Source organism: Salvia miltiorrhiza, chromosome 6, assembly GCF_028751815.1.
Source record: "Salvia miltiorrhiza cultivar Shanhuang (shh) chromosome 6, IMPLAD_Smil_shh, whole genome shotgun sequence".
Taxonomy (NCBI): domain Eukaryota; kingdom Viridiplantae; phylum Streptophyta; class Magnoliopsida; order Lamiales; family Lamiaceae; genus Salvia; species Salvia miltiorrhiza.
In genome coordinates, this window is record NC_080392.1 from 13,438,567 (window position 1) to 13,453,288 (window position 14,722).

The 14,722-nt window shown below is 38.3% G+C and overlaps 1 protein-coding gene and 1 long non-coding RNA gene across 5 annotated transcripts; one reads left to right on the forward strand and one right to left on the reverse strand.

Annotated features, from left to right (window-relative positions):
• Nucleotides 1–1,587: 1,587 nt before the first annotated feature.
• On the reverse strand, nt 1,588–2,978 carry LOC130988837 (uncharacterized). Its single transcript, XR_009090220.1, has 3 exons — nt 2,627–2,978; nt 2,233–2,277; nt 1,588–1,806 (listed from the first exon to the last, which is right to left on the reverse strand). It is a non-coding gene; the product is annotated as an uncharacterized LOC130988837 (long non-coding RNA).
• Nucleotides 2,979–6,277: 3,299 nt separating this feature from the next.
• LOC130988755 (casein kinase 1-like protein HD16) lies at nt 6,278–12,963 on the forward strand. 4 transcript variants are annotated; one of them, XM_057912706.1, is made up of 18 exons: nt 6,391–6,437; nt 6,504–6,600; nt 7,232–7,677; nt 7,885–8,010; nt 8,099–8,172; nt 8,256–8,325; nt 8,394–8,449; nt 8,545–8,616; nt 8,731–8,825; nt 9,107–9,173; nt 9,970–10,099; nt 10,193–10,411; nt 10,499–10,629; nt 11,701–11,875; nt 11,985–12,075; nt 12,189–12,346; nt 12,423–12,611; nt 12,693–12,963. In XM_057912706.1, exons 3-18 carry the CDS (start codon nt 7,273–7,275, stop codon nt 12,750–12,752), a joined length of 2,118 nt encoding a protein of 705 aa, XP_057768689.1. In that variant the 5' UTR covers nt 6,391–6,437; nt 6,504–6,600; nt 7,232–7,272; the 3' UTR covers nt 12,753–12,963. The 4 variants fall into 4 exon arrangements, with proteins under 4 accessions (XP_057768687.1, XP_057768686.1, XP_057768689.1 ...); XM_057912705.1 differs by having other exon boundaries at nt 6,417–6,437; nt 7,235–7,677; XM_057912704.1 differs by having other exon boundaries at nt 6,278–6,600.
• The last annotated feature ends 1,759 nt before the right edge of the window (nt 12,964–14,722 follow it).

Here is a 14,722-nt window from a genome sequence, read left to right on the forward strand (position 1 = left end):
TTTTGATTACATCGTTGAAGGAGCTCGTTGCACAAGGCTGGAAATCCGACAACGGATTTCGCGGCGGCTATCTGAATAAGCTAGAGGAGTCTATGAGGAAGGTGTTCCCGACCACTGACTTGAGAGGAATGCCACATATCAACTCCAAAGTGACAACGTGGAAGAAGACGTACTATTCACTTTGGAACATTCTCAAAGTGAGCGGAGTTGGCTTCAATGTTAACGGGAAGCATATGATTGACTGTGACGACGAGCAGTGGGAAAACTTTGTGGTTGTAAGTACGGTTAACTCCACTACATTTATCTCGATTGTTGGCTTCGCGCGTGCTTGTCTTATGACTACTTCTCCATTGTTTTCCAGGCCGATAAGAGCGTGAGTAATTTCTGTTACAAAAGTTGGCCTTACCTCGAGGATTGGAAGCTTATCTTTGGCAAAGATAGGGCAACGGGCGATGAGGCCGAGGACCTAATGGAGGCGGCACATGATATGTACCGGAAGATAGACCTTAGCCAACTCAATGATGGTGGCGACTACCACGTCTCGCTTGAGGACATATTTGAGAATGATATTTCATGTGACAATGTAAGCCAAACCCGCAATCGGGAAGAGAGCATACCCGTTGAAAAGGAGGCTCCAACATCAAGCAAGAAACGGCGTCGTAGTGTAGGTTTCGATGACAAGTTCTTCGAGGCATTACATGAGGTTGGTCGGGGCACGGAATCGAGACTTGAGACTATATCAAGCCGAATGGGGTACGATTTTGATGTATCAAAGGCGCGCAAAGAAGTGTTTGCCAAGTTGAGTGGTATACCCGGGCTATCACAGACCGAGAAGTTCGAGATATGCAACATGCTTGCTAAGGAAGTGGAGCTCCTCGACGTCTTTTCTAGTCTCCCCGAAGGTGCGAAGGAAGACTATGTGTTGTTCCTTCTTGCTTCGAAGCACAACTGATTCTACAGCGTTAGGTAACGATGGAGGCATTTCTTTTGTTTGTCTTGAGGTATACGCACCTGTTTCACCCGTCTTTTGAATTTTGAATGCTTCACATTGTTTGAAATTTCCATCGTTTTTTCTCGAATATTTGTTTTGCTTTTGAATTGGTTGACATTGTTCTAAGTTCTTATTGTTATGGGAATTTGGATTATGATATACTCCCTCCGTCCCGCGAAGCATGACACGTTTGAGTTCGGCACGGGAATTAAGGAATTGTAAATTAGTGTTTTAAGTGTGTAATTAATAAAGTATAAAATTGATAAAGTAGGAGAGAGAAGGTAATAAAAGTGATAAAGTAGGTGAGAGAATATAATAAAGGTGATAAAGTAGGAGAGAGAATGTAATAATTATTGACAAAAAAGGAAACGTGTCATGCTTCGTGGGACAACCTAAAATGGAAAGTGTGTCATGCTTCGCGGGACGGAGGGAGTATTCCTTTGAGGTTTGTTCTTGTTCTTATAAGTTGTTTTTTCTTCGTGATATTGCTTCGGTGAGCTCAAATGCATCTAATTTTGCTTGATATTTCATGTATCTAACTTATCAATTTCCATATAATTTGTTATAATATTTCACATGAAGCTCAAATGCGTGTCTGTAAGCTAAAAAAAATAAAAAATAACCAAACTTAAATTTTCTATGAAAGTACATATTCTCTAGTCCTTCTCGACTTCCATGGCCACCTCACCTCCATAAATCAATAAATATTGCGCGTACTAAAAAAAATAAAAAAATTGTTATGTACCCCCAAGCTTCTCATGTAATTACACCTCACTGATTTGTTCATTTTCAGTAGCATTCTTTCCAAACATTTCCTAAGGACAAGGGAACAAGATCAAATGCCTGCTATGGGAGGTACATGCAAAACGTCAAGATTTCAAAAAATGTTCTCATTCATCGTGCTTAATGATTGTATTCAAACACCTAGATTTTAAATGGTAAAAATATCTTATTACCCCAATAAACAAGCAAAAGAAAACCATTCAATAATTCAGAAAACAAACCCCCATCCTCTTCAAAGAATTTTAGTGAAAACAAGAATTCTCGATCCTCAAGATGGCAGAATTTTCAGAAGATCTTGGGGCTTTTTGGATAAAAGTACATTTAGCAAGCACAGATCAATCGTTCTTCACCACGAAGTATAGCTGTGTAAAGTGAATATTGATTCCTTATATTGATTCCATCAAGCAAATCCTTATCAATAAAAATACAGTCAATAAAATTTGGCCTACGGAACTCACCTTTGGGGTTATCAGGTTTGTGAAGACGTTCCTCTTTATGCTTCCCTACATTTTGTGATCACAAACAAACAAAATTTGAATTAATTCCAAGGATTATAAAAATGATGCTTCGAAATAAATCAAATGACACAACTAACGCAAATGGATGCAAGCATGCAAGGTGTTTTCATAAATATAATCTTCAAAGCTGAGTTTTCTAATTACAATAGATGAGTTATCAATATTTTAAAATACAATAATTCGAGAATTGGGTGAGGCTGATTTTCTGAACCCTTATGCATCAATTTTTCATTTTACCATCGACGAATCGTGCAATTAGTTTGGCGAAAAAGTACAACAACAATCGGAAAACAATAGACGAACAAAAAATTGGGGTTGAAGAGCTAGGCCAGACCTGATCCGGAAGATGATGTTGTTGTTACACCCGCTGTGTCCAGATTTCCGATGGGATTCCGTCAATTGCCTTTGGAAATTTTCGCCCCCAAAACTGCAGTCACAAATGGAATGGGAAACGATGGAGGCGGTGAGAAGCTAGGGCAAAATTCTCATCGAAATTCGCGAGAAGGGTAGCAAAAAATTAATCTAGATCCGCAGGATAAAAGTTATCGGATGGGGGAGGAGGTATTATTAGACGGGGTTATTCTTGCAAATTAAGACCGGGCCCTTTATTAAACCTGGGCCATCCGCATAAGCCTAACAGAATGCCAAACACAACATAAATCTAGAATAAATTAACTTATGCAGGGTATAACCCAATATCAAACAGGCCCTGAAGAGTGTAACACTTAAAAGAATAAAGGGTTAAGTATCAATTTCATCCCTAACGTGTAGGCCCTTATTACGTCTAACACCTTATGATCAGGGGTGTGTCAACTAAGCCCCTGAAGTACCTAATTTTCTTCAATTAGCCCCTCCGACTTAACGGAGAGTTAACACCGTTAACTATTTCATTATTTATTTATTTTTTTATTTCATTGGTGGTGGGACCCACGCCTTCTTCTTCACCAAGCTCGCCGAAAGCTCGCCAGACTACAAAATTCGAAAGCTGCAGTCTTGAAACTCATCGGAAGCTTGCCTGAGCTCGACAACATCCCAAACACTAGCTCAAATACGTGTTTCTCAATATACTCACAAATGTTATTTGTGTAAAACAGCTCAGATTTATCAGGAATCCAATCCCCATAAAAATGATCACATTTTTCTTCACTATCTGCAAATCTTTACCACATAACGAAATGAGTGGAGCACAATCATTCATTCGAAGTGTACATGACCATCTGCTCAAAGTATAAGAAACCAAGAAATCAACATAGTATTTCCTAAGCAATCCCTTCACACATTTTCAATCAAGTTGAAAAATGGCTTCTTCAACCGACCCAATTGACATAATTCTCAAACCCCCCGAATTCAACCTCGATTCCTTCGCCCATGGATTCCTCGCTCAAGAATTCTGTGAGCGAGGCTGGAGATGGAGGGATGGAGGTCGCGGGCGGCGCCAAGGATTTGGAAGGCGGTGAGCATCTAACGCAGGCCGGAGACGGAGGATTTCAGGGACAGATGAAACGGTGAAGCTCGACCCAGAGGGTTTTTTGGTCGATCCTACAGCTAAACTGAAGAACCCAGATGTTTGAGAGTTTCCTTGAATTTCCAGATTTTCTTTGTTTTAGAAAATTGTCGTGAATCGCCAAATCGGAGGTGTTCGATGAGATTTATGAGGTATTTGAGGTTAATAACCCAACTGTGATTGAGTCAGAGATTGAAGATGGATGAGATGGAAGAATTGATTTGCAGATTAGGGGATAGAAATCGGTGTATTTTGCAGATGAAGAAGATGGGGTTTCCTTTGGTGCACGGCGGCAGAGGTTTTTGAGTGGGGCACACAGAATTAAATTTTTAAAAAAGTAAAAACAAAAAAACAGACGGAGTTAACTCTCCGTTAAGTCGGAGGGGCTAATTGGAGGAAATTAGGTACTTCAGGGGCTTAGTTGACATACCTCTGGCCATAGGGTGTTAGACGTAATAAGGGCCTACACGTTAGGGGTGAAATTGATACTTAACCCAATAATAAAAAGAACTAAAGAAAACAAAATTTTATTATATTTCGCTTACAAACAATTATTATATGAGTGGATTTTGAAAATAACATATTTCTTTTAATAAACTTAAAAATTACCTACTAAGATAAAAATTTAAAAAAATACCCACACTTACCATATTACCCTTTACCCTTAAAAAAAATCTTTTATTTCCCCATGCCCTGCCCACCCCCCACACCCCACACCCCACACTTACCATCTTACCCTTTACCCTTAAAAAAAACTTGTATTTTTCCCTACTCTGCCCACCCCCCACGAACCTCCCACCCCCACCCACACCCCCCGACCACCCACCCCCAAGTAAAAAAAAAAAAAAATACTCCATCCCTGCTCTGCCCCACCCCCCACCCCCAAGCCCCCTTTTTTTTTATACTCCCTCTGCCCTGACCCCACCCCCGACCACCCATCCTCAAGCCAAATTTATTTTTTTACTCCGCCCTGCCCTGCCCCCCACCCCGGACCCCACCCCACCCACCCCCGACCACCCACCCCCAAGCCAATTTTTTTTACTTCCTCCTTGCCTTGACCCCACCCTCCCCCCCCGACCACCCACCCCCAAGCAAAACAAAATATTGAATTCATAATTTTCTTGAATTCGCAACTTAATTTTCTTGAATTCACAATAAGATTTATAAATTCACAACTTAATGTTTTTGAATTCACGACCACATCTATGTATTCACAACTTAATATTCTTGAATTAACAACTAGATTCATGAATTCACAACTAAAACTATAATTCACAACTAACTCGATGAATTCACAACTGAATCGTTAGTGTTGGTTGTGAATTCGAGTTTTAAAACTCGAATTCACAAATAGTTGTTTTGGTTGTGAATTCTCGAATTCACAACCAATTTTATGAATTCACGACTGAATTGCTATTGTTAGTTGTGAATTCGAGTTTTAAATCTCAAATTCACAACCAACTCTATTGCTAGTTATGAATTTAAGTAGTCGTGAATTTGAGTTTTAAAGCTCGAATTCACAGCTAGCTGTTTTAGTTGTATTCACAACCATATCTATGAATTCACAACTAAAACTAGAATTCACAACCAACTCGATGAATTCACAACCGAATCACTAGTGTTGGTTGTGAATTCTCAAATTCACTACCAGTTTGATGAATTCACGACTGAATTGCTAGTGTTAGTTGTGAATTCGAGTTTTAAAACTCAAATTCACAACCAACTCTGTTGGTGGGGTCGGGGGTCTGGGGGGTAGGCAGGGCAGAGGGAGTAAAAAAAAAAGTTTGGCTTGGGACAGGGGGAGTGATTTTTTATTTTTTTTAATTTTAGTTTTAGGGGTAGTTTAACCATTTAATATAAAAAGTGGGTAATTTTTTACAAAAAGTTGATATATTTATAAGTTTTTATTTGAATAAGTAAATTTTAAGTTTACTAAAAAAATGTCTACTTTCATATATTGATTCTTATTATATTTATAATTAGCAAAAAAATATTTAAGCCCAAAAAGATTAACACAAATTATTTAACACCACTTTCCAAAATGCTGTAAGCGCTCGTGGTTGAAAATGAAGCATTTACATTTTAGTAATAATTTGCCAACAAATATTTATATGTAGACAACTATGCAGATTCCGCCATCCTACATAATAGTATGATTTAAAAATTACGATAATGAGATGACACATAGTTGGAGAACATTTGTAGAAACTAAAAGTTGGAAGGATCGATTATAAAGTCAAAATATATTAGAGAGTATTAGTTTTACATGAAGCATGTGATAAAATAAAATTAGTTTAGAAGAAAATCAATTTGAGATCTTAAAGCTATCCCTAAATTGCACTCCAACCCACAACAATTCAAGACATTTAAGTTTAGGCATTAATCACTTTATCGTATGACTAATATATATATATATATATATATATCCCTTCAAAAAAAAAACATATATATATATATATCAACTTTTTAACAATATATGGGACAATGTTAGAGCACTGTATACCAAGAATTCTGGAAAATAAAATGGCATGGTAGTAATTAATTTATATTTTTGATCATAAAAAGTTTGAAAAATTAAAAGTAAAAGACAATAAAGAAAGACAGCGAGAGGCAGAGGGGGGCGAGGGCTGGCCGCAAGCAGGCAGGCAGTGGATGTTTTCTTTTCCTTTTTTTTTTCTTTTTTATTTTGATTTTTATTTGTACGCAGAGAAACGGAGAAGATTGGCGCATACACAACCCTATCCAAAATCTTAATACACCCTTTCGTCTTCCCGTTTGTATCCAGTTTTCCATCTCCATTTTAGGTAAAATTTCCACTGAAGATCTGTTCTTTGATCGCCTGATCGGATTGATTTTAGCTCTACATGGAAAACGATTATTCTGCTTTTGTGGTTTCTGAGCTCTGATTATCAATATGTGTAGTTTGCATTTTGCTGTTAGTTATTTCAATCCATTATATTTGCAGACAGCGGTGCGTTTGAACTGACATGCTTATCGGTGGGATTGTTCGATGTTTTATTTTTCCATCTACTTATTTTTGCCACTTTTCTTTACTTATGTGTGTTTTAGGCCGTGCTCAAACAAAAACTCTTTTTTATTTGATATCTTTATTAGAGTTTTCCCCTTTTCGTTTTTTTCTCTTTGTGTGCGTGTTTGGGTGAAATTGCCCAAAATACTGCTCTGCTGCTTTTAAGTTTATGGGAGAACAAAGAACATTGATTTGAAAACAATATGTAGAGCATAAAGGCTTGTGCTTAAGTGTTACTTTTCTGAAATTAGCATCTTTTATGCAGCCATTTCCTTCGGAAACTATTTGCTTGGGAAATATTTATAGCTTTTGTAATATAACTGGTCCTTGTGTGCAATTTCTTCTAGCTTGTTGGTCCTCTGTTGCGTCTGATAACTTCAAAATTAATGTGTTTCTCTTATGCATAGAAGGTGGGGAATGAAGCAGAGGTGATTTTGCATGGGTGACGATGCCAGAATTGCGTAGCGGAGCACGGAGATCAAAACGGCTTGGCGATCTCCATCCTGACCCTCAAACCACTAACCAAGCCGAGAATCTTCTTGCACCTGCTCCGGCTAGAACCAGAAGGAGAGGACGTGGGAGAGGCAATGCAACTGCTATAGCAAAAGGGCCTTCTGCAGCAACACCCACAAGGCCAACTGCTGCTGGTAGAGGCAGAGGGGTTAGGTTAGTAGATTTAGAGCCAGAGCCACCTGGTGGGGTTCTTCCTCAAACAGTTGGCCTTGGGGCTCCTGAAGTTGCAGTTAAGAGAATAGAGGCTGCCCAAGATAAGGATATTGTCATGGCTGGTGGAAGTCGGGATAAAATAATGGGAGTTGAAGAAGACGCAAGTACAACTCCAGTACCTGATAGGGTAATTTCATTTGAAACTTCATCAAATATCTTTTCTTATCTACCGTGCACCCTGATTGATGGGTTCTGACCTCAGAGATTGCATGCTTCCTTTTCTATTCGTGTGCAGAGAAAAAGAAGAAAATGTTAACTTTTGTTTCTCGATTTATCTTCTATTTATTTTGCTTTTGGCAACATGACAGCTGCTGAGACTAGTTTGTTGGTGTAGGTACAAGTGGGTAACTCTCCTCTGTATAAGACAGAAAGAAAATTAGGTAAGGGTGGATTTGGCCAAGTTTATGTTGGTAGAAGGGTTAGTGGAGGCAGCGAAGGACCTGGACCAGATGCTATTGAGGTATTATCTGGCACACACTATTGACATATGGGTATCCTTTAATTCCTGCCTCTCTCTGAATTTCATAGGAAATGCTTTCTTTTTGCAGGTTGCGTTGAAGTGTGAACATCGGAGTAGTAAGGGCTGCAGTCATGGCCCTCCATATGAATGGCAGGTGTACAAGTAAGTTGTTTGACCCTAACTTGAAGAGGATGTTATCTTCATTAACATGTCCACTCGCTGACTTTTGTTTTCCTTCAACAAAGTGCTCTGAATGGATGTTATGGGCTCCCATGGGTCCACTACAAGGGTCGGCAAGGAGATTTTTATATTCTGGTAAGTTTTGAAATTTAAAAATCAGCTAAGAATTTTTCCATGTTATTCCAATGAGTAAATATTTTCAGGTCATGGACATGCTCGGACCTAGTCTTTGGGATGTCTGGAATTCTTTGGGCCAATCGTAAGGCTCTCTTTCCTCCCTTCGCCCCCGCTCTTCTTGCTTTTCCTTTTTACACACGGTTGTTACCTTTCTTTGATGATGATCGGTTGAAACAGGATGTCTCCAGGTATGGCGGCTTGCATTGCGGTTGAGGCTATATCAATTCTTGAAAAGCTTCATATGAAGGGGTAAAATCCACTTGCTATGATTTTAAGTTTCATAAGGATAAACCTTGAGTTCAAGTTACTTTTGTCACTTCAATACACAATTGATTGTTTTATTGTTCTCTGATACTTAACTAGGTTCGTTCATGGAGATGTGAAGCCAGAGAACTTTTTACTCGGTCAGCCAGGGACCGCTGAGGAGAAAAAGCTATATCTCATTGATCTTGGTCTAGGTATGTTACCTCTTTCTAGTTCTTTTTGGCAACCTCTTTTAATTAGAGCTTCAGCAACCCTTTTTGAAAGGCAATGCAAAAACCTCATCTCTCTCTCTCTCTCTCTCTCTCTCTCACACACACACACACACACACACATATATATTTTTTGACAAGTTTCGCATAACTCTGCAGTGCTCTTCCTTAGCTCATGGTTCAATATCTTCATCTCATTGGCTCCTTCTTCTTTGACTATTTCACTTTATCTATAGAAATTCCTCTTAACAAGATTGTTGATGCAGCTTCAAGGTGGAAAGATGCATCATCTGGTCAGCATGTTGAATATGATCAGAGGCCAGATATTTTCAGGTTTGTGAATGTGCATTTGTTTGGACATATATACCTTACATGGGATGAGGCTTGATTTTCATGAAGAACGACGACATGGGACTTAGTCTAATATATCAAGAGCAAATATCACACACACTTAATATGATAGGACTGATTGGACAATTTTAGTGAAGTATATCATTTTAGTGACCAACTTTGATGAACTATGAAGTGCTACACCTACAAATAAATCTGACAAGAAACTGCTTTCACATTACATTCCTTTATTAAGACTTAAGAGTGAACTCCTTCCATCACAGGAGTCAATCCTGGGTGATGCCTCTATCTTTATCTACACATTCTAAAAGTTAAGCCAACCAGCCAACAGAAGATGATTGGACTGTTTCTGCTGTCCATATTTAATGTAAATCAACTAGGTTACATGCAAACAATTTTTTTTGCTCAGAAGGTTATTATGTTTTTTTCCACCCATCATTCTTATTTCACCAACGGCCTACCTAATTGCAACGGAAAAAGTCATATCTTTTTTCTTTTTCTCCCCCCCCCCCCCCCAACGGCAAATTCAGGTTGTTTAGGACACTTCTAACCCAGTCAATGTTTTCTGGCAGCATTTGATTGTTTCATCATAGCTTAGACTCTGTCAGAATTCTTCTATCTTAAAAAGAAAGAAAAGAAACGATCTTGTTGTGTTGGACAATTGGTGGCTAAATAATTTGTGATGGAATAAAATAACTTATACCACCTCATTACATGAAATTTATTTTGATACTCATTATTTTATGGGAACTGACAAAATCTAATGGCCTATCAACAGAGGCACAATAAGGTATGCAAGTGTTCATGCACATTTGGGTCGTACAGGGAGTAGGAGGGATGATCTTGAATCGCTTGCATACACACTAATATTTCTCATTAAGGGGAGGTTACCATGGCAAGGTTATCAGGTGAAGTGGCATAAATGGTTTAGTAAGTTTTGGTACCTTATTCTCATTAGTCTTGACTTATCATTCCTCATTCTTGTCTTGGGATAATGACAGGGTGACAACAAGAGTTTTCTTGTCTGTAAGAAGAAAATGTCCACTTCTCCTGAGTTGATGTGTTGCTTTTGCCCTGCTCCGTTCAAACTGTTCCTTGAGGCTGTTAGTAATATGAAGTTTGATGAGGAGCCAAATTATCCTAAGCTGATATCACTTTTTGATACTCTTATCGACCCATGTGTGTCGTTGAGACCAATAAGAATTGATGGAGCACTCAAGGTAAGTTATTAGGGAAACCACATACTGGCATTAACTTTGTGCTGTCAAGTCACTTTTAAGTCTTATGATTCATCTTCAATTACACAGGTTGGGCAAAAGCGTGGAAGGTTGCTCATAAACTTGGAGGAGGATGAGCAGCCAAAGAAGAAAATACGACTAGGTAGTCCTGCTACTCAGTGGATTTCAGTGTATAATGCACGTCGCCCTATGAAACAGAGGTGAGTGCCTTAAGTATTTCATTGTTCTGCTATGCACAACCAAGTTACATCTTTGATCTTTCATTTATATCTCTTGCACATGCTTGCAGACCTTGTTTGTCTATTCTTTGATTCTTCCTTGTCATAGGTGGCTAGAAAATGTGTAAAGAAAAAAGATGATGTATAATAGTTACTCTTGTAGCTTTTGTTATAGATCAGTAGAAACAGCTGTGAGACTCCAAGTAGACTGAACGATGAACCTTGTTTCAACAACTTCTTTGACATTCTACCAGTGGCTGAGAATAAAATAACTTGTACTTGAGTTACTGTTGAAGTTTTACTTCTCTGTTGCTCCTATATTGAATGTGAGTGCATGCAGACACGTGACATTTCTTCACTTTCTGTGAAAGACTGTTTGATGTATATTTGCTTAGGCATATGGCTTTACTTACAGCATTAAAGAGATGGTGTTGTACTTAATCTTTTCTAGCACTTTGTGGAAAGTGAAGTTTATTTTGTGATGCTGATGCAGACTTTGGGTGGGTCATAAATCAACCAGGACGTCTTTTCTGAGAACAAATTATAGGTTCAAATGAATTAGGTTGTTATCATCCTAAACTATAGGTAGTATATTGGAATTTTATTTCTTTTAGTGATTACACGAGTAACTAGAGTGCATCTTATGAAACCATGCCTCCCATATGTTTCCACAACTCGGCTTATTTTTATTTGTTGGCACTTCGACATAAGAAGTAGCTCACTTCAAGCCTTCCCGAAAAGGTATGCATTTTCATGCTTGGATTATAGATAGCACGGGCCACATAAATGCAAAGGTTTTAAGAAATTTCAGTAACATTGCCACACATAAATGCAATAGTTTTGCGTCTCAAAAAAAAAATGCAATAGTTTTGAGAAATTTGAATGACATTGCCAGTTTGCACTTGCTAAATTTTTTGGACGTTGGTACCTCTCAAAATTGATAGTGTCTAAAACAGTATTTTGCATACAGGTCCTGTAGTTAGACACATAAGAGAATACCTCATCTCTGATTTATTCCTTGTGAGTGCTAAGCTTGTTTTGTTGTATTTGTAGATACCACTATAATGTTGCAGATTCAAGGCTACGGCAGCATGTAGAGAAGGGCAATGAGGATGGTTTATATATTAGCTGTGTGGCTTCAGCGACAAACCTTTGGGCCTTGATCATGGATGCCGGGACAGGGTTCAATGCACAAGTGTATGAACTTTCAGCTGTCTTCCTTCATAAGGTTGTTTGTCGAAACTTACGATTCAAGTTATATAGTTCTTGCAGTGTTTCTTCTTATCCTGGCTGGACTCATCCCCCAGTTTCACTAAGTATCTGATTTTTCTTGTTAGGATTGGATAATGGAACAATGGGAGCAAAATTATTACATCAGTTCTATAGCTGGTGCAGCTAATGGAAGTTCACTGGTTGTTATGTCTAAAGGTTTGCTGGAGCGTGTCTCTTTTGCACTCATACATAATGTGTCGGTCGGTTATTTATTAAAATTTTCTAGGGTGAGATGGTATCTGAGATCCTTTGCTTTTGGCTTTAATTAGGAACTCCATATACCCAGCAGTCGTATAAAGTTAGTGAATCATTTCCTTTCAAGTGGATAAATAAAAAGTGGAAAGAAGGTTTCCATGTCACATCCATGACCACTGCTGGCAGTCGTTGGGGTGTTGTGATGTCTAGGAATTCTGGGTATTCCGAACAGGTAAAACTTGATTGTTGAGTTGTACATATTAATTTAGATAGATAGTAATTTTGACAACGGAAAGACTTGTTCATAGGTTGTGGAGCTCGACTTTCTTTATCCCAGTGAAGGAATACACCGCAGATGGGAAAATGGTTACAGAATTACATCCATGGCTGCAACTGCTGATCAAGCGGCCTTTACGCTGAGTATACCTAGACGCAAAGTGATGGATGAGACCCAGGAGACCCTCCGGACATCTGCATTCCCAAGTACCCACGTGAAGGTACTTGTGTTGTATACTTTGGATTGGAGAATTGGGAAACTTGGATCTTTCTGCTGACTTTTTCTTATTTTAATTTTACAGGAAAAATGGTCAAAAAATCTCTACATCGCATCAATTTGTTACGGTCGAACTGTTTGCTGAATCTGCATCTTGAAGTTGGAAGCTGAGATATCTGATTGAGTTGAATGACTCTGATGCCAAATGTGGTATCCTGTAAAACTTTGGAAATTATTCTACAAAATGACTGGAAACAACACAGAAGATTGGCGATGAAAAAAAGCTGTAAACAGGCATAGCCATGGGCTTTGCCATTTTTCGTTTTGATTTTATAACGAGGATGAATTGTTGATCATATTTGGGTGTTGTGTGTGTGTTGAGACGAGAAGGGTTAAGTCTCTGATGAAATTGATATGATATCGCAAGTGAATGCAAAGTTGCCACAAAATGAATAGTATTTCCCTTGTAAGACAACGCAAATTTGGGTCCATAATGAATTAGACATGGCCACGGTTCGGTTCCCGGTTTGAACCGAAATCGGAACCGTCGGTTCCTAGTTCCAAAAATTGGAACCAGAATCGAACCGGAAATTAACCCTTACGGTTTCGGTTTTGAATCGTGAACCGGCGGTTCTGGTTTCTATTTCGAACTGTTGGCTCCAGTTCGAACCGTGAAAACTGTTCGAATTTTTTTTATACTCCCTCCGTCCCTGAAATAAGTTCCTCTTTTTCCATTTTGGGACGTCCCCCAAATAAGTTCCTCTTTCTTTCTTTCTATTTTTGGACAACTACCCCACCACTAATAATACTTTATTTATTCTTATTTTTTACTTTTTCACCACTCCCAATACTAATTATACTCACTTTTTCACCTTTTCACCACTCTCAATACTAATTATAACATATTTTTCTCCTCTATCAATAAACTTTACCATTTTCCTTAAAGCCCGTGCCGTCCCCAAAGAGGAACTTATTTTGGGGACGGATGAAGTATATAATTTGTATTGTTTTATGTATTTTTGAGTAAAATTTAATGAAATTTGCGTTAATAAAATAAAAGACACAAGAAAATATAAATTTCATAATTACTTTATTTTCTAAATTGAACTTACAATTCAAAGTTACACCTTACAATTTACAAATTATAACTTTTGGATGCTAAAATAAAATTAAGGCAACTTAATTTACAACTTGTAATTGGGGAAAAAAAGAAATAAAGGGAATCAGACTTGAGCTTAATTATAACATTTTAGTTATAATTGAGTTGCCTACGTATCCCGAATGAATCAAAGTCCACATAGTTCTCTTACCTTCGTCTTACCTTTGGTGACACCGTACAATCATGAAGTCTTCTACATGTCGAAGTTGAAGTCATCGTCGAAGTCTTCGCCTTCGGTGCATTGAGACGACTCGCTCGCATCGGTGGTGTTGCCTTCGGTCGTGGATATGGGGTACTCTACGAACAAATAATCTCATTTGTTTTCTTGCTCTCTTGCTTCGGCTAATGTATGATCTTTGAGTAATAGTTGGGCTTCAAGATTATGCGGTGCCATTTGAGATCTTCGTTCGTTGAGCATGTATACCGTTTCGCTAAAAGCTTGCTCGACCGCTACAGTTGATGTCGGAATGGAAAAGATATCTTTCGCCATGATTGCAAGGATGAGGTATTGTCCTTGCTTCATTGACCACCAATTTAACACGCCCACGTCATTTGGCCCTGTATTAAGTAATTCCCCCCCCCCTCCCCGGCTCCCTAAGGTATTCTTCTAGTTTGAAAAATTGTGGTTGACTACTAATATGACCTTTGTTTGCGAAATTTTTTTTAAGCATAAGACCCTCTTGAGTACTAGTGTCAAATCCATAAGAGGAATGGCCACTACTCCTAACAGTTTGTTTACGTGCAACATTTGCACCATATTTTGAAGTAAAATCTTGAAAAAGATTTTGTAAATCACAATAAAGACTAGTTTTGACATCCAAAAAGTTTGGCAAATCTATAAGTAAGATCCTCACAATATTTTATATCTCGAAAAAATTGATAATAAATTTCTAAAAGATTGCACACACACCTTCGTATTTGAAAGACGGATCTAAACATTTTGCAATTAAAAAAAT

Bases quoted from the DNA above. Each gene is read 5' to 3' on its own strand.
- LOC130988755 (XM_057912704.1), top strand. From the start codon at position 7,273: ATGCCAGAATTGCGTAGCGGAGCACGGAGATCAAAACGGCTTGGCGAT. The intron at 9,174-9,969 runs GTTTGTGAATGT...GCCTATCAACAG, and splicing joins CAGAGGCCAGATATTTTCAG to AGGCACAATAAGGTATGCAA. The intron at 12,347-12,422 runs GTAAAACTTGAT...ACTTGTTCATAG, and splicing joins ATTCTGGGTATTCCGAACAG to GTTGTGGAGCTCGACTTTCT.